Raw genomic sequence first — 24,414 nt, 5'->3', positions numbered from 1 at the left:
CAACTCCTATATTGCACTTTGAACAAACTAGTCTATTCTTGTATTACAAACAATCCACTCAAACTTAAATATAATCTTAGGTGTGCCAATTAAATTAATTTTTAAAAATACACTAAATGGACAAGTTAAAGAGCAATTAGAAGAACACATTCACATAGTGCTCGCCAATTTTGTCAAGATTCGCTATCCTGCAAGCTGTGTAACATATATTCCATGTTACACATACATTTATATTAAAGCAAAAAAAAAACGAATGAAAAGACAAACACACACAAGGAAACCAATAAAACCAATGATGGTTCACCCTCATTATTCCCACAAGCAAAAAGAGAAAAAGAAAAAAACGACACTAATACAGAATCATTGAAGCCGACAATTTCATTTTTCACCTTTCGCATTCGAATATATTCTTTGGATCTTTATAAATAGACCTAACTTGGCATTTAACTTGCAATTAGAGCTTGAAGCTTATTTTCTATCAAATGGAGTCGGGTATTCCGATACAAAGAGGTAATCATCATATCATATCACAAGAGTTTCAGTATTGTTTAGTTTCATGTTATCTTCTAAACTTTTAATTATTACTTACGATGCCTCAGGAGAAGAGCAGTCAAAAATCATCAAAGCATGGAAAGAACTAAAAATAACAAAGGTCAATAACAAGTAAGAAACAACACACAACCCCTTTTTCAGGGTTCTCCATTTCCTAATTGTGCTTTCAGAGATGTGACAGATTTCTGATTGCAGGACTCAGAAGAGGCTCTTAGACATTTCAGGATGGGAGAAAAAGGAAACAACCAAGATCGAATCTGAACTCGCTAGAATTCAGGTGATTCCACAAAAACACATCCACTAACTACACTCGTGTATGCTTAAAGACTGTCTGTTGCTGAAGTATATGATCAAAAACATGAATCTACCTAAACAAGAAGTAAATCAATGCTAAAAAGACTATAACATGGCATTGCATGTCGTCAAAGAGCAAACAAACAAACAAACAAAAATTGTTTTCCGCAGCGGAAGATGGACATTAAGAAGATGGAGAAATCAGAGAAACTAAGGAGCAAAAAAGCCGCAGTTCATGCAAAGGCACAAGAGAAGAAGGCACATGTTCAAACCAGACGTGCTCGAGAGATCCTTGATGCGGAAGAAGAAGCTGCTAGGTTTCAAGCCTCGGGACAGATACCCAAGAAGCCATCTTTAAGCTGCTTCTGAGATCAGCAGTAACCTGCGAAAGAGAGATTATCACCCATCTCCTTTCTCCTCTGTTCATATTTGTATTTTTCATATGTTGTGTGTTTTGCTTGTGTTGATCATGAAACGAGTGTTAAGTTCATTGTCCATAGAAAAAAATCATGAACTAATCCTATTGACAACACAGTACATGCTAGAATTAAATCTACAACCAAGGTAAATAGAAAACGGAAAATATCATCTTCAGGTTTCAGACTTATTATTGAAAAGGGGAATGAAATAGTCATGAAACCACAGCTATTTGAAGACGCATCACAACACTGAAACCACTGAACAGTCTACGACAAAGAAAGAAACATAGTATCAAACGCACTTGTTAAGACTAAATGAAAGACTTCACTTCCAATACTATCCGGTATTTCAAACCTTCTAGCCTTGTCTAAATAAAGGAATCCCAAAGACACAGAATTTTTTTTTTTGAGGTAGAGGCAGAATGTGAAGCCTTTTTGGGTTGTCGTTGTCCTGCACGGCTAGATAAGACAACTGTCTAACCATTGCTTCAACCAACCTGAAACATGCACAAATCCAAATAAATTTATAGGGGTCTTTCTTAAATGGGGAGCAAACCTAAATCAAAAGAAATTATCTACCGCAAGAGGACAGGAACAATGAGTTGCATACATGAACTAACCATATGAATGTAATGTATTATATTAACTCAAATTATGTAACGTGGTTGTATTATAACGATAGTTGAAATTCCATCTTTGATCTTTCCAACAAGAATGTCCAACAAGAATGTATTGTATATAATTAAATAAATTATCCTAGAGAATCTTGAGTTTACATGAAGTAACGACTCCAAAAGTAGGAATAATTCAAGTATGTACGTAAGTAGATAGTAGATACTACGTACCACTTATTACTGATTCACCTAACAGCAGACCAAGGCGGATAACCCTTAGTTATTGGCAATAAATTGCCTGATCGATATGTGGAGGAATTTGCTTAATCTCTGTTCCAAGCTCTTGTTCAATCCGGTAACTGCCAAATTGTAACACCAAGGTTAAACTATGCTGCAGGAAACAAGAGTACAAACGAGTCAAGAGAGAAAGACATACAGGTTAAATCGGTCCTCATAGGTGATAAGATTCACAGCTAAACCAAGATGGCCAAACCTTCCTGATCGACCAACCTGAAGAGCAACAGATATCAAAATCAGCTAACCATCAATAAAGACGTAGGAATCTAGTACAGTGTAAACATCTGGTTTTCAGCTTACCCTATGGAGATAAGTTTCTGCATTTTTGGGGAAATCAAAGTTTATCACCACATTGACTGCTTGAATGTCAATCCCACGTGTGAACAAGTCTGCAGCAACCATCACCAAATTATTAACTATTCAGATAAAGGACATAGCTGATTTCACAAGTTAAAAAGAGTAAAGCCAGTGTAACTTGTTCCACTAAGACCTCAACTAAAGCCACTCTTGGATTCTAAGAAGTAGATAGTTGAGTACTTTATTCATGGTGCTCGTGCAATAAAAGCATAAAAACACTTAGGCATACCAGTACACACGAGATTCCGGCATGCACCGTTGCGAAAATCATGGAACACTCTGTTCCGGTGGTCTTGAAGCATCTTTGCATGAATGTAAAAGCACGAATACCCAAGTTCTGTGATTTTTTTAGCTAAGAGCTCCACACGGTTTACAGAATTACAGAATATGATTGATTGGTTAATTTGCAGCTGCAGAAGAAGAAGAGAGTAAATGCCAGCTAAGAAAAGAAAAGAAACGATCAATGGTTAGTTCAGATCAGATCTAACCTTGGAGAATAGTGTATTCAAGCAATGAATCTTCTGTCTCTCTTCTACGAATGCATAGAATTGGGTAACACCCTTGAGCGTAAGTTCATCCATGAGATTGATGACGTAAGGATTCGTCAGAAATCTATCCTTAAAAGCCTTGACAGTGACAGGAAACGTGGCTGAGAACATCAATATCTGTCGATTTTCCGGAAGAAAGCTAATCAAATGTTCCACTGAAGGTTGGAACTCTTGAGACAAAAGCTTATCAGCCTGATGAATAGATCCATAATTAAGTTAGAACTGGGAGTAACATAAGAAGTTCTGCTAAAGCTTCTGTTGTAGCGAGAAATGGATAGAGAACATGAATTTAAAAGAAAAAAATTACAAAGAAAAAATTCTACATGTACCTCATCCATAACGAGCACCGAACAATCTTTCAAAACACAAACACCTTTCTTGGTAAGATCAAGAATTCTGCCAGGAGTTCCTACCAGTAAATGGACAGGCTGATACAAACGCATAATATCGTCTTTCAGACTGGTTCCCCCTGTGGTCACCATGACTTGAATCTTCAAATGCTTACCCAGCTCCTTACACACTTGTGATGTCTGAAGGGCTAATTCTCGAGTTGGAACAATTATAACAGCTGCATACAAGACAGGCATCAATGATAAACTAAATTAGAGCGGAAGCAGTAAACCTTTAAGGAAGGAAACAGTTTAGGTTACTTAAAGAAGCAATGGCTTTATAGGCTCAAGTAACTAGTGTTTATTGTAGTTACTCTCAAGCAACCATGGGTATGACTAGTATTCTCTTTAGTCTTAAGAGATAAATTATGTCTGAGAGAATGAGGTGAGACCCATGAAAAATTCCTCAACATATTGTTATAAAACATCAGTTCAATACCTGTTCTAGAAGATGCTAGAATTTCAATTTCTTCTACAGTTCTAGTCACGTAAAAGAACCAACTGACAACATAGATCAGAAACAAAGTTACCTTGAATAACGTTGTTATCTTGGCCAATTTTATCCAAGACAGGAATACAAAAGGCGGCAGTCTTCCCAGTCCCGTTCTTTGCTCTGGCAAGGATATCTCTACCAGTTAAGGCAATTGGAATACTCTCTTCCTGAATAGGAGAAGGTCTTTCAAAACCCTTCTCATAAATCCCCATGAGAAGCTCCCGTTTCAAAAAATAATCTTCAAACTCGTTCCCTTTGGTGGCTGTCACATCCTGAAAATGATAACAAGTGAAGAATTGAGTAAATCTCATCCCATGCAACCAAGTATTCTTTCACAAAATAAATTATAAGTATTGAATTACGTAATAAGCTATCAAATAAGTAAGAACACCTTATGACACACCAATATAACACTTGAGACAAACGTAATAAACAGTAGTATGTAACCTTTCTTTACTTGTGTGAAAAGAAAATAAATCGAAATCCCAATTTACTCTATTTCGTCCAAACAATGATGAGCCTTACCTCTGTTCTGTAGCGAGTATCAGGTGCGGGTAGTTTTAGCTTAGCCTTCCAATCTTCTGAACTGCAAGAGAAATATGAATATAAAACATTAGTTATCATAGTAACGTAAGAAACAATCAAATCCAAGATTAAACTAAAAGTACAGAACTCACTTTGGGTCGATAACTTCGGACTGAACAGTTTTCTCAACTTCTACAACTGCATCACCGTTACTGTTACCGCCGGAGGGGATCTGAGCTCGTCGAAGCCATTGTTGTTGTTGCTGTTGCTGTTGTTGGTATTGATGTGGCTGAGACGGCGCTTGTTGGTGGTGATTCTGAGCGTAACCACCGCGCTGAACGTATTGTGGCTGTGGTTGCTGTTGATAATAGCCCTGCCGTGATTGGTAATTAGGGTTAGGGTTAATGGCACCACGGCCAGCGCCATTTCCGGGAGGATACCTTCCTCGATTGTTCATCACAAACCTCTAAAAACAAACGCTAATAACCAAAAACTCTGACTAAAGGAGGAGGGATCTGTACACCAAGAATACCAAACCGGAACTAGGGTTTTGCTACGGTAATACACAACCTAGGGTAATGTCGGAATTTTAGAGAGAAAAAAAAAATTCGCAATTTAGTTACAGAGAGGAAAAAAACTCTTCCGGAGAAATCTAGGGTTTGTAAAAATCACAAAATCGGAGATGTAAAGAGTAGTAGTAGATCTAGAATTTTGAAATCCAAAATCAAGCGAAATTTAGGGATTTGATATTTTGGAAAGAAGGTCCACGCGAGGAACGAGAGAGAAAGAGAGGAGGGATCAAAAGGGTCAACAGTAGTAATATAGAGACGAAGGTTCTCGCGTGAAACAGAGAGACGAGAGAGCAGACAGAGAGGCACAGAGATGATAAAATTATAATGTTTGTTTGATTTGGTCGGACTTTGTTGGCAATACCGTAAGGGCCTGGCGGTCTTGGTCTCTTGGGCTTCTGGGTGTTCAAACGGATCAGTTCTTTTTGTAAAATTTATAAAATTGCCAACAACTTCCTTTTCTTATACATATGTACCCATAATTTTTTTTTCTTCTTATTAACATATCAAGTTTTATCAACTTAATAATCAGGGAAGTTAACAGAAAACAAATTACAATAACATTGCTTTTTTAAGCAGGTTTAGTTTAAATGATTTGCACACTAGTTCGTCTTTTACATCTATCTTTCAGCTTCTAAGGCTGTTTTTTAGATCAAGAATTCAAGATTAACGCCATGCATGCCAAGCCACAGCGTACAAACACCACATGGTTGTCATAGAGTCTCCATTGAGCTCAAAAGCATTTCTTTAATGTTTTTATACTTCATCAAAATTCTACTTTTTTAATTTTATCCATCCATTCACTGGAATTCTTTTATATAATTGGAGTCATGATGACATCTTCTTCATTTGCTTCTTTTTTTCTTTATTGTTGGAAGTAGGATTCTTCAACTCACCAAATTCGTGTGTTGATTCGACTCGTAGCTGTATAGTGTTTTTAGAACAGAAGAGGATATTGTAGTCTCATTTATTTGTGATGCAGCGCATCTTCACGTCATTAACGTTTTTGTTGTTTGTTTGAGTCATGTTAATGGCCTTAGGTTCATGGGTTTTAAAACCATAGTTTTGTCGTTAAACATTTAGACTAGGGTTTTCGTTTTCTTATTTAAAGAGACATGAGTCTCATTATTGTGTAATTTATTGATTATTGAATAAACATTATTTTAAGAGAGCTTTGCCAAAAGTCTAGAGAGGAGGACTCTCAACCCTAAGAGTTTAGGCCATCTTTATAGGGACATCTTTTAGGGTGTTCTTGGGCTTAAATTTATTAAAAATAATCCGAATTTGGGCTTAGATCACAAAACATGTTCTTATTTCGGAACTGTTGTTGAGTGTGTTCTTGCGTCACGTGTCGCATTGGTATTGGTTCGAATTATTTGGAGGTCCTGAGTTTTATTTGCTTTCTTCTTCTTTGGTTTCATCGAGCTAGGGTTTACATTTCCAGAGTGAACAAAGGGCGATTTTTTTGCCGATCTCTTCGTAACCGTCGCCGCTGTCTCCGGCGACTCTGCAAGCTCTCCATCTCGACTTTCTCGGCTGTCTTGCGAAGCTCCTCACCATCTCTGCAAGAGATCTCGTAGTCTCCTCCGTCGCTGCTGTCTCCAAATCTCGTCGGCGATCTCTTTACCGTCTACGCGTCTCGTCTGTCTCCGGCGTCTTGTCTATCTCCGGCGTCTCGTCTGTCTCGTCTCATATCCGGCGAACAAAGGCAAAGGTAATATCATCTTCTTGGTTTCATGGATCTGTCATCGATTTAGGGTTTTGGAATCTTTGAAAATATTTGAATTAGGTTAAGATTTAGTCTCATCTGGGAAAGTTTTGATTAACATAGGATTTGTTTGAGTCAATTTTGAATCTCGTGTGTTGTTTGAGTCAATTTTGAGTCGCGTCTGTTGTTACAGTCAATCCTTTTGAGTCAATTTCGATTCTTCCTTAGTGAATTTACAGTAATGATTAATCGCTTTTGCTTGAGTCTCGTGTGTTGTTACAGTCAAACATTGTGAGTTAATTTCGCTTATGGTTGAGTGAATTTACAGTAATGATTAATCGATTTTGCTTGTTTCTTTTATGAGGCTTCTAGGTGAGATTAAATCGAGGAGACGGATCATCAAACCTGCATCATCAAACGATAGGAATCACAAGTTTAGTGTATATTGACAGTGTTGTGATTGTCGCTTGGTATGGTTTATTTCTTGCTTGTTTGCTTGTTTGATTGTCGCTTGGTATGGTTTATTGACAGTGTAGTGTATATTGACAGTGTTGTGATTGTCGCTTGGTATGGTTTATTTCTTGCTTGTTGTGTATGTCGCTTGATATGGTATATTGACAGTGTATATTGACAGTGTTGTGATTGTCGCTTGGTAGTGTATATTGCATTAAAACTAGGGGTTTAGGTACTATGATTAGTATATGTTCTTGCGAGACTGAGTTATATATGAAATCATTAAAACTTGTGGTTTAGGTTGTATGATTAGTTTTTCAAACTAGCGAGACTGAGTTTATATATTTGTTGTACTTGAGTCTAATTTGCTAGACTAACAACTTGCGATTGTTGGGAACATTTTTAAAAATTTAAAACTTTGAAATTTTTTTAAAAAACACTCAATGAACTATATTTACTTCTGATTTGACTGAAGTAGGTAATGGTTATTGAGAATTTAAAGGCCCTAACAACAAAAAACTTTTGATATAATGGTCCTCTTACCTTCAATATATTACATCCATCGTTTTAAGCTTCTTATTACACCCATCATCTTTAAGCTTCTTTCTTCTTTAAGCTTCTTCCTTCTTTAAGCTTCTTCCTTCTTTAAGCTTTTTCCTTCTTTAAGCTTATTCCTTAGTTAAGTTTCTTCCTTTTAAAGTCTGATTATCCTATGGCATCAAACAACACTCCTAACAGTCAGTCTCAATCATACTTTAGCCTTCTTAACTTCCCATATGACAGCTTTGCTCCCAATATAAACACTAATTCGTCTCAAATCCCTGCTTTTAGTTCACAAACTAGTTCACAGCCGCCTATACCTCCTAGTGAATCAGAAGCGACTCCAGAACAGCGTAGGGAGAGACGCTTATGGACCGCACAAGATGACTTGGTGCTGATAAGCGGTTGGTTAAACACATCGAAGGATGCTGTTGTTGGGAATGGCCAGAAGGCAGTGTCCTTTTGGAAGCGTATAGGAGAATACTACGAAACAAGTAGTCATGTACGTGGTGGTGCTGAGTCTAGGCGCGCTGACCATTGTAGACAAAGATGGCAAAAGGTCAGTAAGGAAGTAAGCCAATTCTGTGGAGCTTTTGCAGAGGCAGAGCGTGAGAAAGCAAGTGGCATGAACGATGTAGACGTTTTACAAAATGCTCACCAAATATATCACAAGCTGTACAAGAAGAAGTTTGCTTTGGAGTATGCTTGGAGTGTGTTACGTTTTGAGCAGAAATGGGCTAACCTCGAGATGATGAACCCCACTCCCAAAACAACCAGTTCGAGCAAAAGGAAAGCTGATGAAGCTGCTGGATCCACAGGTTCTGTCGTTGGTGAGCAAGAGAGCAGGCCTCCGGGCATAAAGGCATCAAAAAAAGTTAAGAGCAAAGGCAAGGAGAAGGCTACACCATCTGCTGAGTTTAGTAACATGTGGGAGATAAAACAGAAAGACCTAGAGGGCATGAAACAACTCCAAAAGATGTCCCTCCTTGACACTCTAATTGCCAAGAATGAAACCCTAGATGATGATGAAAAAGCCCTAAAGAAGAAGTTAATGGCGGAACTTTTTTAACTTAGAATAATTAGATAATGTCCGCTGGATTGTATGCTTGTTTGTTTTAACTATGTTAGTCCTCTATTTTTTATGTTTTAATCCTCTGTTATTTATCTTTTTAATGAAAACGCTTATGTTTGCTTGTTTAAACTATGGTTGTGTCCTCTGTTATTTATGTTTTAATGAAAACGCTTGAGTTTGTTTGTTTAAACTATGGTTGTGTCCTCTGTTATTTATCTTTTTAATGAAAACGCTTATGTTTGCTTGTTTAAACTATGGTTGTGTCCTCTGTTTTTAATGTTTTTAATGAATATTCACTTGTTTTTTTTTCAGGGAGACGAAGATATGTTCTTTGAATATGACTATGGCATAAACAGCCCACTAGATTATAGTGATGATTCAGAATCAGAGGCGGAGGCATGTTACTATCAACCTACACCAGCAACCAAGGTGGGACGACCTAGTCTGCCAAACCGTGAGGTAATGGTTCCACTACCTGCTCATGTGACACAACTGGACCAGCCGAACGACCAAGTCAACCAGCCCAACGACCAACTGATAGTTGAGCTCAAGGACCAAGTGATCCAGCTCAATGACCAACTGATCCAGCTCAAGCTTTTAGTGATGCAGCTCAAGGACCAAGTCATGGAGCTGAAGGACCACGTGATGCAGCTCAAGTAAATTTGTCGATGTTGTTTGCTGAGTTTGGGATGTTGTTTCGTTGAGTTTGGGTTGTTGTTTTCTGAGTTTGACTTTGAAAGAACCAAGTCACATGTATTTGTTTGCTTTGTTTGGACAGAGTCACTTATGTTTTTAGAGTTTGTCCGTTTGAGTCACATGTATTTACATGTATTTGATTGCTGAGTTTGAGTCACATGTATTTGTTTTTATTTGTTTGCTTTGTCACAAGGAACATTATCACTTGGTCCTTGTTCGTCACATGCATAATTTACAAACATCTACTCTTGTCACTTGGTCCTTTTCCTGGTCACATGCATAATTTACAAACATCTACTCTTGTCACTTGGTCCTTTTCCTGGTCACATGCTTAATTTACAAACATCTCACTCTTGTTCTATATATATGCGAAGATCAAATCATACAAACAATTACATATATTTTCTCTTCTCTCTTTCTTTCTCTCTTTTGTTCATCTTATTCAAAATCAATCCATTTTATTTCTCTTACCAAAAACACTTTCTTTGTCAACCCTTTCATGGCATCTTCTTCTAACAAATTTCACTATCATTATGATCCTAATAATGATAGTTTAAACCAATACTTTCAAGAGCAATTTAGCAACCAATTTCAAGCTGTTGAAGAGGAAAGTCCTGTCGAAAGGAAACCACGTACATATATCGATAGAAACCGCGAAGAAGGCCATGACCGTTTGTGGAACGATTATTTTCTGATAATCCGACATACAATGCTCACCAATTTCGCCGACGGTTTCGAATGAACAAACCGTTGTTCTTGCGTATTGTGAATCGTCTCAGTGAAGAAGTTCCATATTTTAAGCCAAAAAGGGATGCAACCTTTCGGAATGGTCTTTCACCGCTACAACAATGTACTGCAGCAATTCGACTATTAGCATATGGGGCTGCAACGGACTCGGTTGACGAATATATACGTCTTGCTGAATGTACTGCTCGTCAATGTTTGGAACATTTTGTCGTCGGAATAGTTGACTTGTTTGGCACTGAATACCTACGCCGACCCACACCAGAGGATCTTGAAAGGCTACTCTTTTATGGAGAAAAGCGGGGTTTTCCCGGGATGGTTGGAAGCATCGACTGTATGCACTGGAAGTGGAAAAATTGCCCAACCGCTTGGAAAGGAATGTATTCACGAGGCACCGGTAAGCCAACGATTGTTTTGGAGGCGGTAGCTTCACAAGATCTCTGGATATGGCACGCATTTTTTGGAGCTCCAGGTACTTGTAACGATTTAAATGTTCTTGATCAATCACCAGTATTTAATGACATTATTTACGGTCGAGCTCCCGAAGTTACATACTATGTCAACGGAAATGAGTATAATTTGGCTTACTATCTGACGGATGGTATTTACCCCGAGTGGGCAACATTTGTTAAATCCATCCCACATCCACAACACCCAAAGCATCGATTGTTTGCAGAACGTCAAGAAGGTGCACGAAAAGATGTTGAGCGTGCATTTGGAGTCCTACAATCTAGATTCGCCATGGTTAAGAATCCAGCTCTTTTATGGTCAAAGGGTAAAATTGCATATATTATGAGAGCATGTCTAATACTCCATAATATGATTGTCGAAGATGAACGAGAATCATACACACTCTATGACGAACAAGAATTCCAACAAGATGATGGAACTGGAACTACTCCGGATCTAACGTTTTCGGTAAATATGTCTTCAAATCTTGAGGGATTAGGTGATGGCCATACAATGATCCGTGATAGACAAGCACATCTCAATTTAAAGGAGGATTTGATTGAGCATATATGGAATAAATTTGGATCTTAAACTATGTATTAATTAAATACAATGTTGTCTTGTTTAATTAATTAAGTAATATGTTTGTTTTTTTTTTTTTCAAAATTTTATTTACAATGTTTTGTTGTTTCATTAATATTTGGTATTGTATTATGAGTTTTATTATATGTTTTATAAGTTTGAAATTTATATGTTCTTTTATAATATTTATCTTTTAAAAGTTTATAAGTTTTTAAAAATGTTTAAGAAATATTATATAATTGTAATAAGTTTATTGTAATATTATATACTAAATTTATTAGATTTTATAATTGTATTATATTTAAGAATATTTTATTATTAAATCTAATGATCTTAACCATGTTTTCCCTATAACTAACTTTTTAGCAAAAGTTCTTAACAAGTGATCTTAGATTATTTTCCTAATATATTTAACCTAAGAACACTATAAAGTGTTATCCCTTTAAAGATGCCCTTATGTTCAAGCCCTGCAAGGAGGACTTGCAAAACCACGTCGATATCGTTCCTATATCGGCCCTATCCTTATTGCTTCTTCGTCAAGTTACGATGTTCTAAGCAAGATCCGTTCGTGAATCCGAGTTCTCCTGGAGATCTAGAGTTCTCGTCCGTTAATTAAGCTTCCGCTCTCTATCAATTTGTCTTTTTTTCTTGAACATATTGTCATATATGCCGCATGATGAGAGTGAGAGCATGTAACCAAAATGTGTCTTTTTTATTTTTTTTTCTCGCTCGTGATCACGTCCTCTGTATTCAAGTTGACATTAATAGTTAATTATGAGTCTTATTAGGGTAGATGAGACTTCGATTGCATTTGATAAGATGCGCCAGAATTATTCTTCAAATTTGGTGTTATGAGATCACATATGCTAAATTTGGATTAAGAAATAAGCTAATATACTTTCTTCTTTTTCTTCTGATAAAAATCATTAATCAGATTTATAGTAAGGTGTTATCATGATCCAGTAACCAGATTCTATATACAAAGAGTGTATACTCTCATGTGAGTGAGATGTCAAATAATCGACTATATATGCACTGTTCTCTCTATTTTTGAATTTGATTAACCAAAAAAACTTTGTTAGGTTGCATAAATATAATTCGACGTCATATAATAACAGTCCTGTTTCAAATAATTAAAGGAGTGATAACATTTATAATTACTCTCTTACACTAACGAATGGGGATGATGGCGTGCTCTAAAAACACGATCATCCCAATCCCATGATAAAAAATCATTGTACATAAGTACGTAATTTGTTTGTTACCGTTGGGAAAATCGTGGGAGAATATAACAACGGTAACAAAGTAAAAATCCCGGATGATACGTGGTCAAAAGGAAAAAGAAATGAAAACAGTGTGGGCCGGACGACGAGAGTGTGTAAGGCCCAATAAAGGAAAACGACTCTACGCCTTCGGAGAAGGTCGCCAAGCGTACGGTCGCTCCCTCATCAAAAGAACAACGTCGCTCGCATTTTTTATTAATAAATCCAAAATCGTCTCACAAATATTAAAAACACACACTGGGAAAAGGACTTAGTCACACGCGCCTCCCAATTCAGTGGGAAACTAAACCACCCCACCTCAACTAACCAAGCCACTAAACGAGGTAAAACGTAGTCGTTGATTCGAACCGCGTGTACAGTTTATGCGGCTAATGCGAGTATGGGTAAAGAGAGTTGGTGGTATATTCACGGCATATTATATGTGCACGAATTGAATCTCTAGGAAACGAGAGGGCATTTTCGTAACTTTCTTATAAAAAATCCTACCACGACTGGTTTTGGCATTGGCCAACAAAAAAAAAAAGGAAAGTGAGAGAGTTGAACGGAAAATCTGAAGACCGCCGAGAGAAATACTGTTGAAACGGAACTCTTCAGGAGAGATACGTTTCGTTTCTTTCTCATAAGCACTTCTCTCTCTCTCTCTCGGCCATTGATTCTTCTCTTCATCATCAGCTAAAGCCTCGACGCTCTCTTTCTTATGATCGGTCAGTCTCTCGTTCTCTCCGTCTTTGTTCAGTGATATGGATTTTGCTTGTAGCGTTCAGCGGCGGGGTATGTTTCATGGCGGTGCTGATTTCGCGAGTTACTGCTCGCCTAATCGAACGGTTACTCCGAAACTGTGTCCCAAAGGACTCGGCGGCACTAGATTTTGGGATCCGACGGTTGATTCTAAGGTTCGCTCTGCTAGTCGATTGAAAAGAAATGTATCACATCGTGGTACTTTGACTTTGAATGCTGGTTTCAATGGAAGATTCTACGGTCATTTGCTTCCTAGAAAACCAAAAAATGTTCCGCTGGGATTTAGGTTACTTTGTCAAGGTAATGATTCTGTAGGAGATATGGCTGGGAATGACCGGAATTTGGAATTCGCGGAAGGTAGTGATGACAGGGAGGTTACGTTTTCTAATGAAGAAAAGGAGACGAGAGAGCAAGATTCTACACCTAGTTTGGAGGAACTCAGGGATCTACTGAATAAGGCAACTAAAGAATTGGAAGTTGCTAGTCTCAACAGTACCATGTTTGAGGAAAAGGCTCAGAAGATATCGGAGGTAGCAATAGCACTCAAGGATGAAGCTGCCAGTGCGTGGAATGATGTAAACGAAACTCTTAATGTTGTTCAAGAGACGGTTGATGAAGAGTGTGTTGCCAAAGAAGCTGTTCAGAAGGCTACTATGGCATTATCTATGGCTGAAGCAAGGCTGCAGGTTGCACTGGAATCAGTAGAAGCAGAAGGGTACGATACTTCAGAAGTTTCTGAAGAGAGTAAGGCTAGAGATGGTGTTAAAGATAAAGAGGAAGCTCTTTTATCTGCCAAGGACGACATAAAAGAGTGCCAAGAAAATTTAGCTAGTTGCGAGGAACAACTCAGGCGTTTGCAAACTAAGAAGGACGAGCTGCAGAAGGAAGTAGACAGATTGAATGAGGCTGCTGAGAGGGCACAGATCAGCGCATTGAAAGCCGAGGAGGATGTCGCAAATATCATGGTATTGGCCGAACAAGCTGTGGCGTTTGAGCTTGAGGCTACTCAACGTGTGAATGATGCAGAGATTGCTTTGCAGAGAGCAGAGAAGTCTCTTTTTGGTTCTCAAACTCAAGAAACAACCCAGGGCAAGTTGCTGGATGGAAAAAGTACTGTTCTAAATGAGGATGAAGTCTTGACTGAAATTGTTGATGTAACCCATCAGGCTGAAAGAGACTTATCAGTAGATGGAGTTCCATCAGATGGTGTGACCCAGTCTTATGAGTCAGATAATGAGAACGGAAAGCCAACTGCAGATTTTGCTAAGGAGGTTGAGGCAGAAGCAGAGAAGTCAAAGACTGTTGTTCAGACAAAAAAACCGGATGTGCAGAAAGATCTGCCAAGAGAGAGTTCATCATCTCTTAATGGCACCAAGACATCATTGAAGAAATCCTCCCGTTTCTTTCCTGCATCTTTCTTCTCTTCCAATGGGGATGGAACTGAGACAGTATTTGAGAGTCTGGTTGACTCTGTGAAACAGCAGTGGCCCAAACTAATTCTAGGATTTGCACTTCTTGGGGCAGGGTTAGTTTGTTACTCATTGTTTTGCAGAATTATGTTAAACCATTATCTTTTGTCTGTTTTTTAATTGCAAGTTTTCTGATTCATTCCAGAGTGACAATCTATTCCAACGGAGTAGGAAGGAACAATCAGCTACCACAACAGACAAATATTGTCAGCATTAGCGCAGACGAGGTCTCCTCCAGCACAAAGCCTCTGATCCGGCAGATGCAGAAACTTCCAAAAAGAATAAAGAAACTACTTGAGATGTTCCCTCATCAAGAGGTATACGTGGTCATACAGGAAATGTACTCTTTCACAAGTCCCATACAAATCTCATGGAATTTAACTTGCTGCCTCCAACTTCAATAACACTTAGGTTAATGAGGAGGAAGCTTCCCTTCTCGATGTGGTGTGGTTACTGCTTGCAAGCGTCATATTCGTGCCTCTATTTCAGAAAATTCCTGGAGGTAATGTAATATAATCATATTTCAATTATTGTATTTTAACCCCCATATTTTTTTTCCCTACTTGTTTCACTTGGACTCGTACTATTCATTGTTATTATCAGACAGACCATTTCAGTTCTGGTGCCGCAATCATAATGCATAGAGATTTATCTTTTCTTGTTGGTTTCATCTGCTGCAATCTATAGGCAGCCCTGTTCTTGGGTATTTGGCGGCGGGAATTTTGATTGGTCCTTATGGCCTCTCAATAATTCGTAATGTGCATGGAACCAAGGCCATTGCAGAATTTGGAGTTGTCTTCTTGCTTTTCAACATTGGCCTTGAGGTGAACTTCAGTATTTGATATATCTTTTATGTTGTTCCTTTTTCCTTTGATATGTGCTTGGAGGAGAGAAGAGCCAATTATTTCTATTTTCTTTGTTTGACAGCTCTCCGTTGAAAGACTTAGTTCCATGAAGAAATATGTTTTTGGATTAGGCTCTGCGCAGGTAATCTAATACTCTTTTTCATTGTGTTTTTTTCCAGCTACAATGCACGCCTGCTTCTGTGTATATTGGTGTATTTTAGTCCTTTAATTTGGTTTTTGATTGTTGTAATCCAGGTTCTGGTAACGGCAGCAGTAATTGGTTTGATCACACACTATGTTGCTGGTCAGGCTGGTCCAGCGGCAATTGTAATTGGAAATGGCCTCGCATTGTCTTCCACTGCTGTCGTTCTTCAGGTAAAATTCAGTCACATTCTTCCAAATTTGCTCTATTTATTTTAGGTGAACCTGTTACTGTTTTTTGGGAAGACAACCAGGAATTTTTCTTAATTTACGTTTTAAAAAGATAATTTTTGATAGATTCAATTAGCTTTTCATGCGATTTAGCTACCAATTGTTTGAACTGAGACAATGTACTCGGTTTCCAGGTTCTACAAGAACGAGGTGAGAGCACCTCAAGACATGGACGAGCTACATTTTCGGTCTTGCTTTTTCAGGTCTGTTGAGAACACAAAGTTGTTAATGCGCTTGTACAATTCCTATTATGCTAGGTATAACTCTGGTCAATTTGTTGGTCTTCACAGGATCTGGCTGTGGTCGTGTTACTGATTCTCATCCCACTTATTTCACCTAATTCATCTAAAGGAGGGGTAAGCTTAGCTTTGGCGTTTCACTTTTTTTCTTGTATATCCCTTTGTGTTGTATTTATTGTGATGTAATGGCAGACAGCTTAAGTTCAATATTCCTTCTGCTCTTTGAAGGAAATACTCATGGTCATGTGTTGCTAGTATTTGTTGAAAACTGCTATTGTGTTGCATTTTTCTCAAGGAAGCCTAGAAATTATTTGGTAAGAAGAGAATGCTAAGTTCTAACTGCTTTTCTCAGATTGGATTTCAAGCCATTGCTGAAGCTCTTGGACTTGCTGCAATCAAGGCAGCAATAGCTATTACTGCCATAATTGCTGGTGGTCGTCTCGTAAGTCCAATTGTTTTCCAGTTTCTCTTTTTGAGACTCTAAATATCTGAATAAGTTAAATAACAAAAGAGAGATCCGGATAAAAGATGAAATAACATTAGATTGTCTAAAAAATGGGTTTGCATGAACTTAAAATGAAACTCTATAGCTAACGCTGCTCATGATGTTGTGCTAATTCATAGCTTTATAATGCATTGACCCCTTTTGTGGCACACACAGCTTCTGCGGCCGATCTACAAGCAAATTGCAGAGAACAGAAATGCTGAGATATTCTCCGCCAACACACTTCTCGTTATTCTTGGGACTAGTTTACTGACAGCTAGGGTATGAACTTTGTTTTCCTTGTTGGTGCTTGGCATTCTCGTATATTCTGCCATGTCTTTTGTTTCGTTAATGTAGCTTTTTCTCTTTCCTTAAATTAGGCGGGACTTTCCATGGCATTAGGAGCGTTTTTGGCTGGTCTACTCCTTGCAGAGACTGAATTTTCCTTGCAAGTGGAATCAGATATTGCTCCATATCGTGGTCTTCTTTTGGGACTCTTCTTCATGACGGTAATTTTTGAACTATGTCTTGAAAATAGCTAATTGATTGATGAACTGGTTTAGGGAATATATAGGATATAGAATGGGTTATGACCTATTCCCTAATATGCTCTTGTAAGATTCTAATTTGTTTTCAGTTCTGAGTACAGTTATTCTCGTTCATGAAACTAACGGGACAAACTGTGTAAATTTAGGTTGGCATGTCCATTGATCCAAAACTTCTTCTCGCCAACTTCCCTGTCATAATGGGGACCTTAGGACTCTTATTAGTGGGCAAGACTATATTAGTGGCGATCATCGGTAAACTGTTTGGCATTTCACTTATATCAGCCGTGAGGGTCGGTCTACTTCTGGCTCCAGGTGGCGAGTTCGCTTTTGTTGCTTTTGGAGAAGCTGTCAATCAGGTTTGTTATATATATGATGATTTCATTTTTGCTTTTCTCAATGGGTTTAGTAATTGCAATGTTGCATGAAAGCTAGATGGGTTGTTTTTGATGCTTCCCATCTATTATCTTTGGGAAAGTTAGGCTCACATCATGATGCTAGCAGTTTTATTTGTTTATAATTTTTCATTCAGATAAAAACTAGAAAACGATATTGCCATGTTTCATCGACAGTGGTTTCCGTTCTACTTTATTCCCTGTTTAAGGCTTGATTGGTGTTTCCTACAGGGTATAATGACTTCGCAGCTATCTTCGTTGCTGTTTCTCGTCGTGGGAATATCAATGGCTCTTACGCCTTGGTTAGCTGCCGGCGGCCAATTAATTGCGTCTAAATTTGAGTTACAAGATGTTCGAAGTTTATTACCAGTTGAAAGCGAGGTACTCCTTCAGAACACTTGAAAATAAATAATTATTCACCATTTTTGAGCATCGTTTGTAAAATTAAAACAATAAAGCCATACTTATTGTTGCAAAATCATATAGATAAATAAGACCGTACTTGACCTTAGCATCCTTCTGAAGCTCATGCATTCTTTGGTTGAAAAAACCATTACAAGGCTAGAAAAGATGACTGGTGATGACTGGTCGTTTTCTTTTGTCTGAATTTATTTGCAGACGGATGATTTACAGGGCCACATCATTATTTGCGGATTTGGACGAATTGGTCAGGTCGGTATCGTTATCATAAGCTCTTTGAGAAAACAAAACTTCTCGAGAAGTTTAGATCGTTTGATTTAGAGTCTGCTAGGTGTTATATAATTAAATTCGTATTGACCCCTGCTTTCTGCTACGCAGATAATTGCTCAGCTTCTTTCAGAAAGACTTATCCCATTTGCTGCCCTCGATGTCAGCAGGTAACATGACATTTTTGCCTTGTGTTACTCAATGTATATAAACAGCATTTTATTTGTCTCATTTCGCACCAAAAATATCCTATTTTACAGTGATAGAGTAGCAATTGGTCGTTCCCTAGATCTCCCAGTTTATTTTGGAGACGCTGGTAGTAGAGAGGTACGAGTAGAAAGCCAATGAACCAAATCAATAGTATAATCAGACATCATCCAAAAATTCTTCACTTTGTTTTATTTGTACATGCAGGTACTCCACAAAATTGGGGCAGATAGAGCATGTGCTGCGGCTATTGCTTTAGACACACCTGGAGCAAATTACAGGTGTGTCTGGGCTCTCAGCAAATATTTCCCCAATGTCAAAACCTTTGTCCGTGCACATGACGTTGATCATGGCCTCAATCTTGAAAAAGCTGGCGCCACGGCTGTAATATCTTTATAACCCTTCTTCTCTTTATATTATTAGTTATTACTCAAGTTTTTGAATGTAGACTGATTAGACTCGACCCAAAAACTTGTTAGGTTGTTCCGGAGACGCTGGAACCAAGTCTACAGTTGGCAGCTGCTGTTCTTGCACAGGTACAAGAGATTGTTCTTCGTGCACATGACATTAACAATGGCCTCAAGAGATTCTTCTTGTAGTCAAAGATTAGATCAATTGTTAACCTTGTCAGCTTCTTTTACAGGCCAAATTACCGACGTCAGAAATTGCAGCAACGATCAACGAGTTCAGATCTCGTCACTTGTCTGAACTAGCCGAGGTATGTTTTTGTCTATAAGAAAAAACTAAATTACTTCTTAATGTCAAGTTTAATGGATCCCATGATGGTACAGCTATGTGAGGCAAGTGGAAGCTCCCTAGGCTACGGGTTCTCTAGAGGTACGACGAGCAAACCAAAATCACCATCACCACCTGATACGTCTGACGATAACCAGATTATTGAAGGCACACTTGCAATCTAACCTATTTTTCTCGCGTATGGTAAGACCACATATTTCAACTTCTTTTGCTTAAAACTGTACAGAAACCAAATCCTTATTTCGATGAATCGTAGTGGAGGAAAAGTAACAAACTCTCAAATTTTGATGGGATGATGTGTTGAAATTTCTCTAGTTTCTTTTCCTGTCGGGGAAGAACAAAAGCAAATAATATTTGTATTCAACATTGGTCTAATATGTGAATGTATCCCTCGTTTTCATTTTAATCCGACAACATTGGTCTAATTATTACACTCTTGGATTTATTTTTAAAAAAGCAAAGAGTCTTTGACTGGTATAAGAAAACCGAAAAATTCAAGTAAAATCAACAAACCGGTTTGGGATTTAAACTTTAAACCCTATTGAAGCGTGAAATTAATTGGAAAAAACCAAACCCTAGTAGTCTCCGACGAAGTCATCTTCTTCTTCTTCTTCTTCAATTCTTCGTTTCTTCTCTCTACCGAATTTTAAAAGGAACCTTCTTCAGTCTCCATCACTACCTTCTTCTAATTCACTTCAGAGTTCGAAGCCACGACGAGCAGACTAGTGTTCTGTTTGCCTTGTAAAAAAATGGCGTCGATGATGTTTACCGACTGCTCCTCCTCCACGACGTTGCGTCTCTTCCATTTGAACCGCCGCAACGGTACTTCCCTCCTCCGTCAATGCGTCGGCCAACTCCGCTTTCAGACCACTGCTTCTGGCCGTGGCTGCATTCGCTCCTCCTCTTCTCCCATTTCTGCCATTTCCGGTAATTATTAAACCCTTTGAACACGGAACTGAACTTGAAATCGATTGGAAAATTGTAAATTGTAGACAATTAGACTTGTTGTTCCTTTAGCCTCTCGTCGGAATCATAAATTTTGGTTTTTCTCTACAGCTGATACAAAATCAGAGGGTGCCGCAACTGTAATTGATGGAAAGGCTGTGGCAAAACAGATTAGAGATGAGATCACAATCGAAGTTTCAAGAATGAAGGAATCTATTGGTGTGGTTCCTGGTTTAGCAGTGATCCTTGTTGGGGACAGAAAGGATTCTGCAACTTATGTGAGGAACAAGAAGAAAGCTTGTGACTCTGTTGGAATTAAATCGTTCGAAGTTTGTCTCGCTGAAGATTCATCAGAAGAGGAGGTGTTGAGATCTGTCTCTGGCTTCAACGATGATCCTTCTGTCCATGGAATCCTTGTTCAGTTGCCTCTGCCATCGGTAAACAAAGTCTATGATCACATTCATTACTAACAAATAAACAGTGAATTACAATAGTGTGTTGGGATGTTTGTGCAGCATATGGATGAACAGAACATATTGAATGCGGTCGGTATAGAGAAAGACGTTGACGGATTCCACCCGCTAAATATTGGACGCCTTGCCATGCGTGGAAGAGAACCCTTATTTGTACCGTGTACTCCCAAAGGATGCATTGAGTTATTGCATAGATACAACATTGGCATCAAAGGAAAAAGAGCGGTTGTTATCGGAAGGAGTAACATTGTTGGTATGCCAGCTGCTCTGTTACTGCAGGTAATGATGAAACCTTCTGAAAGATGCCATTTTGGGATTATTAGTCATTAGTTATATTTTCAGTCTTTATTTATGTATTATGTAAATATAGAGAGAAGATGCAACTGTTACCATTATCCACTCAAGAACCAAGAACCCTGAAGAAATCACAAGAGAAGCTGATATTATTATCTCAGCTGTTGGACAAGCAAACATGGTCAGAGGAAGCTGGATAAAACCGGGAGCAGTCATCATTGATGTCGGGATCAATCCTGTTGAGGTGAGTGGACAATTTTGACATATGGTAATTGGCGTAATTCAGTTATCTAGTAGATTTCGAGTCAACCAGTATGCGACGTTCAAATATGTACATCATTGCAGGATTCAAGTGCTGCCCGTGGCTATCGATTGGTTGGAGACATTTGCTATGAGGAGGCTAGCAAAGTTGCATCAGCCATCACTCCTGTTCCTGGTGGTGTAGGACCAATGACCATAGCCATGCTTCTATCCAACACTTTTACATCAGCTAAGAGGATTCACAACTTCCAGTGACCTTACAAGAAGATTACTACCTACTGGCTTTTAAAGAATAAACAAATCTTGCTCTGTTTTGGAAGCCATTGGTTTGCTTTGGTTTTTCTTTTTTTTTTCTTTTTTGGGTTCTATGAAACAAAACAACTTGTAATTCTAAGTCACATAAATTGTCTTTTAACATTGTCTGTCTGTTCTAGTTATTTGATCCAGAACTAGTTTTAACTTGAACGAGTGGTGCCCCATGTTACAGATTCTGAAACTTTTCCCATACTGCTTCAAACTTTTGTCAACAAAATCAGATTCAGAAATAGTTTTAGCTATATACGAAACAGAGGATCAGTGCTTTCAGCACAAGAGAACACCACTAGGAATTGGTTAATATACCACCACTTGATGACCCACAAGCAATCTGAACCTCTCTTATTCACTCCCTCTTAATCAATCAATCAAAATTTTATCATGTAATTTAATTAAACAAACTAAAATAATAAATATTATCTAATTAAATCAACATAATTTAATAAAATAAAAAATCTTAAATCTAAATTTTAAAATGATTAACCCTAACATTTATAGTTTTTTAAATTATAAAATCTAAATTCTAACCATTATTTTATAAACCTAAATTGATATATAAATTCGTCTAATTGTAAAATCTAAACCCTAACCACTTTTTTATAAATCCTAACCGAAATAGAATTTTGTTTTGTAAAGTCAAAACCTTAATCCTCATTTATTAACTAAAAGCTGACTTATAGTTTCATTTAATTGTAAAATATACACTATAACCCCTTTTTAAATAAACTTAAACCGACATATATTTTTTAATAAAAAATCTATAAACTTTGTTTCCTTTTTTTTTGTGTGCAAATTTTTTTTTCTTTAATTATGATTTTTTGTTTAAATATTGTAGCTTTTTTTGGTATATTGTTGTATTTTGATTGGATAATCAAGAGACAAATAAACTCAATTCAAAAACAAGAAAGCTTTAAAAATCTCTTTAATTACTGAATTTTGCCCTTATGTGTTTCACTAAATCTACTTGCAATTCATGATGTACATTTGAATCACGCAATTCAGATCTAGCATGCACATGATTGGCAAATATAGGTAACAATGTTGTCGGTTCCATATTTGATCCATCTACTCACTAGCACCAAATTTTGCTCAGTGGTTCATTTGGAACATATCCGGCGAGTAGGGTTGCATCTTCTGCATTTAGAGTGACTTCATTGACATCTCTCATATCACCGAGAACCATTTGAGTAGAAAATTCAGTTACTCCACCGAGCTCATTACCCGTCAGAGTAGAAGAACAATGAGTTGTTTGAGATGAATATGACATCATCGGTCCATAAAATAGATGATATTTTGGAATAACTGAAAGCATGAAATTTTTTGGTGAAAACTCATAATTTGATATATTTTGGGGTTGGTTAGAAGACTGATTTTAAAATTGGTAATTGTTGAGATTTGGATAGTTAAAGGGGTAATTAGAAGAATATTGGGTGTTAAATGGATTATTATTGGGATCCATTTCGAGAAAATGAGTTTTTTGTGTCCAAATCAAATGAAAAGTATCTATTTATAGAGTATAAAAATGATGAATTTTGGTATAAAAAAATAAAATATTATTAAGTTTAAGTGTAATCGATATTAAATAATTTGGTGAAAAAAACAAACCAGAAATCTCTACAATCAATAGAAAAAGAGCACATATATTTATTTTATTTTTATCCACAATAATTATTTCAGCCAATTAATCGATGCCACTTGCTTTGAAGGTAATGAAAATGGTATATATTTTTAAAACATGTAATCATATATATGATAATGGTTGTATAGGTAGTTGTGGTTGCAATTTATATGGTGGGAAAAATGTCAAAAAAATCACTAATTTTCAAATTTGGGTCAAAAAAATGACCTAATCTTGGTGATTTATATAACCCAAATTTGAAAATTGGTGATTTTTTTTTTTGACATTTTTCCATATATATATTGCTAATTATTTAGTATTGATGGAATCAAATATTTTAGAGTAGGCTGAAGTCATTGTCCATGACAAGGGAATCAACTATAGGGCTCCTATAGATGTTTCATAGACGTAGGGTTATGTCCTTTAAAATTATTCAAACAAATTTTGAAGTTGACAACAATTCATATTCAGGTAGCAAATTTGAATTTTAACACCATTCAGATTAAAATTAAAATAAGTAAACAATATTATAAGTAAACAATATTATAATTTAGAATTTTATGATATATATATAATTTTCTTATAATGATTTTTTTCTAAATTTTAAAACTGTTTAAATATTTTAAATAAAATTAGGTTTTTTCTCTATTTTACTTTTATATGAAACCTTTTTATGGTAGGTTTTGAAATTTTACATTTTTATTTTTTTATAATTTTAATAAATTTAAAATTGACACGTATCAATATCTATCTGAATGATATAATTGACACATGTCACGATCTCATTAATAAAAAATTTTGTCATTGAACTTTATATAATAAGATATATATATTCATAAATATATATAGTTAGTTATACCAAACTGAGCTTTTGCAAATATATATAGTTAGTCTAATCAAACAATACAAAAGAATTTGAAAGTTTTCAATCAAGGCAATGACATCTTATTAACATCAAATAAATCACAAATATTAGATTTTATTCAATATAATAGATACAACTAAAAAATCAAGAATTAAATGGAGATTTCTAAACACGACCGCTTCAAAACGATTTTGTTTTATTTTATGGATTTTACCAAATATATAAAATTCATGGATTTGAACAATGTAATAATTGTAAAAA

The 24,414-nt window shown here is 36.9% G+C and overlaps 5 protein-coding genes across 7 annotated transcripts; 4 read left to right on the top strand and 1 right to left on the bottom strand.

Moving 5' to 3' along the window:
* The first annotated feature begins 363 nt into the window (after positions 1-363).
* On the top strand, positions 364-1,440 carry LOC104712161 (remorin). Of its 2 annotated transcripts, none has more exons than XM_087493653.1 (4): positions 364-510; positions 600-663; positions 748-829; positions 981-1,440. In XM_087493653.1, the coding sequence occupies exons 1-4, from the start codon at positions 483-485 to the stop codon at positions 1,032-1,034; spliced, it is 228 nt and encodes a 75-aa protein (XP_087349779.1). In that variant the 5' UTR covers positions 364-482; the 3' UTR covers positions 1,035-1,440. The 2 variants fall into 2 exon arrangements, with proteins under 2 accessions (XP_087349779.1, XP_010427301.1); XM_010428999.3 differs by having other exon boundaries at positions 367-510; positions 1,018-1,440.
* LOC104746793 (DEAD-box ATP-dependent RNA helicase 8) lies at positions 1,430-5,565 on the bottom strand. Its single transcript, XM_087493629.1, has 10 exons — positions 4,641-5,565; positions 4,489-4,549; positions 4,001-4,235; positions 3,411-3,649; positions 3,022-3,273; positions 2,763-2,943; positions 2,477-2,565; positions 2,316-2,389; positions 2,111-2,238; positions 1,430-1,762 (listed from the first exon to the last, which is right to left on the bottom strand). The coding sequence occupies exons 1-9, from the start codon at positions 4,943-4,945 to the stop codon at positions 2,160-2,162; spliced, it is 1,515 nt and encodes a 504-aa protein (XP_087349755.1). The 5' UTR covers positions 4,946-5,565; the 3' UTR covers positions 1,430-1,762; positions 2,111-2,159.
* A 2,365-nt stretch (positions 5,566-7,930) lies between these two features.
* LOC104746785 (uncharacterized) lies at positions 7,931-8,827 on the top strand. The gene has a single exon (XM_010468313.2). It carries the CDS (start codon positions 7,931-7,933, stop codon positions 8,825-8,827), a length of 897 nt encoding a protein of 298 aa, XP_010466615.2.
* Positions 8,828-12,821: 3,994 nt separating this feature from the next.
* LOC104712144 (K(+) efflux antiporter 2, chloroplastic) lies at positions 12,822-19,788 on the top strand. 2 transcript variants are annotated; one of them, XM_087493617.1, is made up of 20 exons: positions 12,822-14,848; positions 14,938-15,109; positions 15,204-15,294; positions 15,480-15,616; positions 15,720-15,779; positions 15,893-16,012; positions 16,204-16,272; positions 16,360-16,425; positions 16,661-16,750; positions 16,970-17,074; positions 17,173-17,301; positions 17,487-17,696; positions 17,964-18,113; positions 18,351-18,404; positions 18,531-18,589; positions 18,680-18,746; positions 18,834-19,010; positions 19,106-19,162; positions 19,270-19,344; positions 19,418-19,788. In XM_087493617.1, the coding sequence occupies exons 1-20, from the start codon at positions 13,326-13,328 to the stop codon at positions 19,544-19,546; spliced, it is 3,540 nt and encodes a 1,179-aa protein (XP_087349743.1). In that variant the 5' UTR covers positions 12,822-13,325; the 3' UTR covers positions 19,547-19,788. The 2 variants fall into 2 exon arrangements, 1 of the variants encoding a protein (XP_087349743.1); XR_015585668.1 differs by lacking the exons at positions 17,964-18,113; positions 18,351-18,404; positions 18,531-18,589; ... (3 more) ...; positions 19,270-19,344; positions 19,418-19,788 and having other exon boundaries at positions 15,396-15,616.
* A 75-nt stretch (positions 19,789-19,863) lies between these two features.
* Positions 19,864-21,820, top strand: LOC104712129 (bifunctional protein FolD 4, chloroplastic). The gene is made up of 5 exons (XM_010428962.2): positions 19,864-20,309; positions 20,439-20,764; positions 20,843-21,079; positions 21,171-21,338; positions 21,440-21,820. The coding sequence occupies exons 1-5, from the start codon at positions 20,132-20,134 to the stop codon at positions 21,608-21,610; spliced, it is 1,080 nt and encodes a 359-aa protein (XP_010427264.2). The 5' UTR covers positions 19,864-20,131; the 3' UTR covers positions 21,611-21,820.
* Positions 21,821-24,414: the final 2,594 nt, after the last annotated feature.

This window comes from Camelina sativa, chromosome 2 (assembly GCF_030686135.1).
Source record: "Camelina sativa cultivar CO46 ecotype springtype chromosome 2, ASM3068613v1".
In the NCBI taxonomy this organism is placed as follows: domain Eukaryota; kingdom Viridiplantae; phylum Streptophyta; class Magnoliopsida; order Brassicales; family Brassicaceae; genus Camelina; species Camelina sativa.
This window is presented reverse-complemented; position numbering and strand designations above follow the sequence as displayed.

Excerpts from the sequence above, each read along its gene's own strand:
- LOC104712144 (XM_087493617.1), top strand. The coding sequence starts at position 13,326 with ATGGATTTTGCTTGTAGCGTTCAGCGGCGGGGTATGTTTCATGGCGGT. Across the intron at positions 18,590-18,679 it reads GCTGCCCTCGATGTCAGCAG|TGATAGAGTAGCAATTGGTC; the intron begins GTAACATGACAT and ends CCTATTTTACAG. Across the intron at positions 19,011-19,105 it reads AAAAAGCTGGCGCCACGGCT|GTTGTTCCGGAGACGCTGGA; the intron begins GTAATATCTTTA and ends AAAACTTGTTAG.
- LOC104746793 (XM_087493629.1), bottom strand. The coding sequence starts at position 4,945 with ATGAACAATCGAGGAAGGTATCCTCCCGGAAATGGCGCTGGCCGTGGT. Across the intron at positions 3,650-4,000 it reads AGATAACAACGTTATTCAAG|CTGTTATAATTGTTCCAACT; the intron begins GTAACTTTGTTT and ends TCTTGTATGCAG. Across the intron at positions 2,390-2,476 it reads CAGAAACTTATCTCCATAGG|GTTGGTCGATCAGGAAGGTT; the intron begins GTAAGCTGAAAA and ends GTTGCTCTTCAG.
- LOC104746785 (XM_010468313.2), top strand. The coding sequence starts at position 7,931 with ATGGCATCAAACAACACTCCTAACAGTCAGTCTCAATCATACTTTAGC.
- LOC104712129 (XM_010428962.2), top strand. The coding sequence starts at position 20,132 with ATGGCGTCGATGATGTTTACCGACTGCTCCTCCTCCACGACGTTGCGT. Across the intron at positions 20,765-20,842 it reads TTCAGTTGCCTCTGCCATCG|CATATGGATGAACAGAACAT; the intron begins GTAAACAAAGTC and ends ATGTTTGTGCAG. Across the intron at positions 21,339-21,439 it reads TCGGGATCAATCCTGTTGAG|GATTCAAGTGCTGCCCGTGG; the intron begins GTGAGTGGACAA and ends ACATCATTGCAG.
- LOC104712161 (XM_010428999.3), top strand. The coding sequence starts at position 483 with ATGGAGTCGGGTATTCCGATACAAAGAG. Across the intron at positions 664-747 it reads ATAACAAAGGTCAATAACAA|GACTCAGAAGAGGCTCTTAG; the intron begins GTAAGAAACAAC and ends TTCTGATTGCAG. Across the intron at positions 830-1,017 it reads CTGAACTCGCTAGAATTCAG|CGGAAGATGGACATTAAGAA; the intron begins GTGATTCCACAA and ends TGTTTTCCGCAG.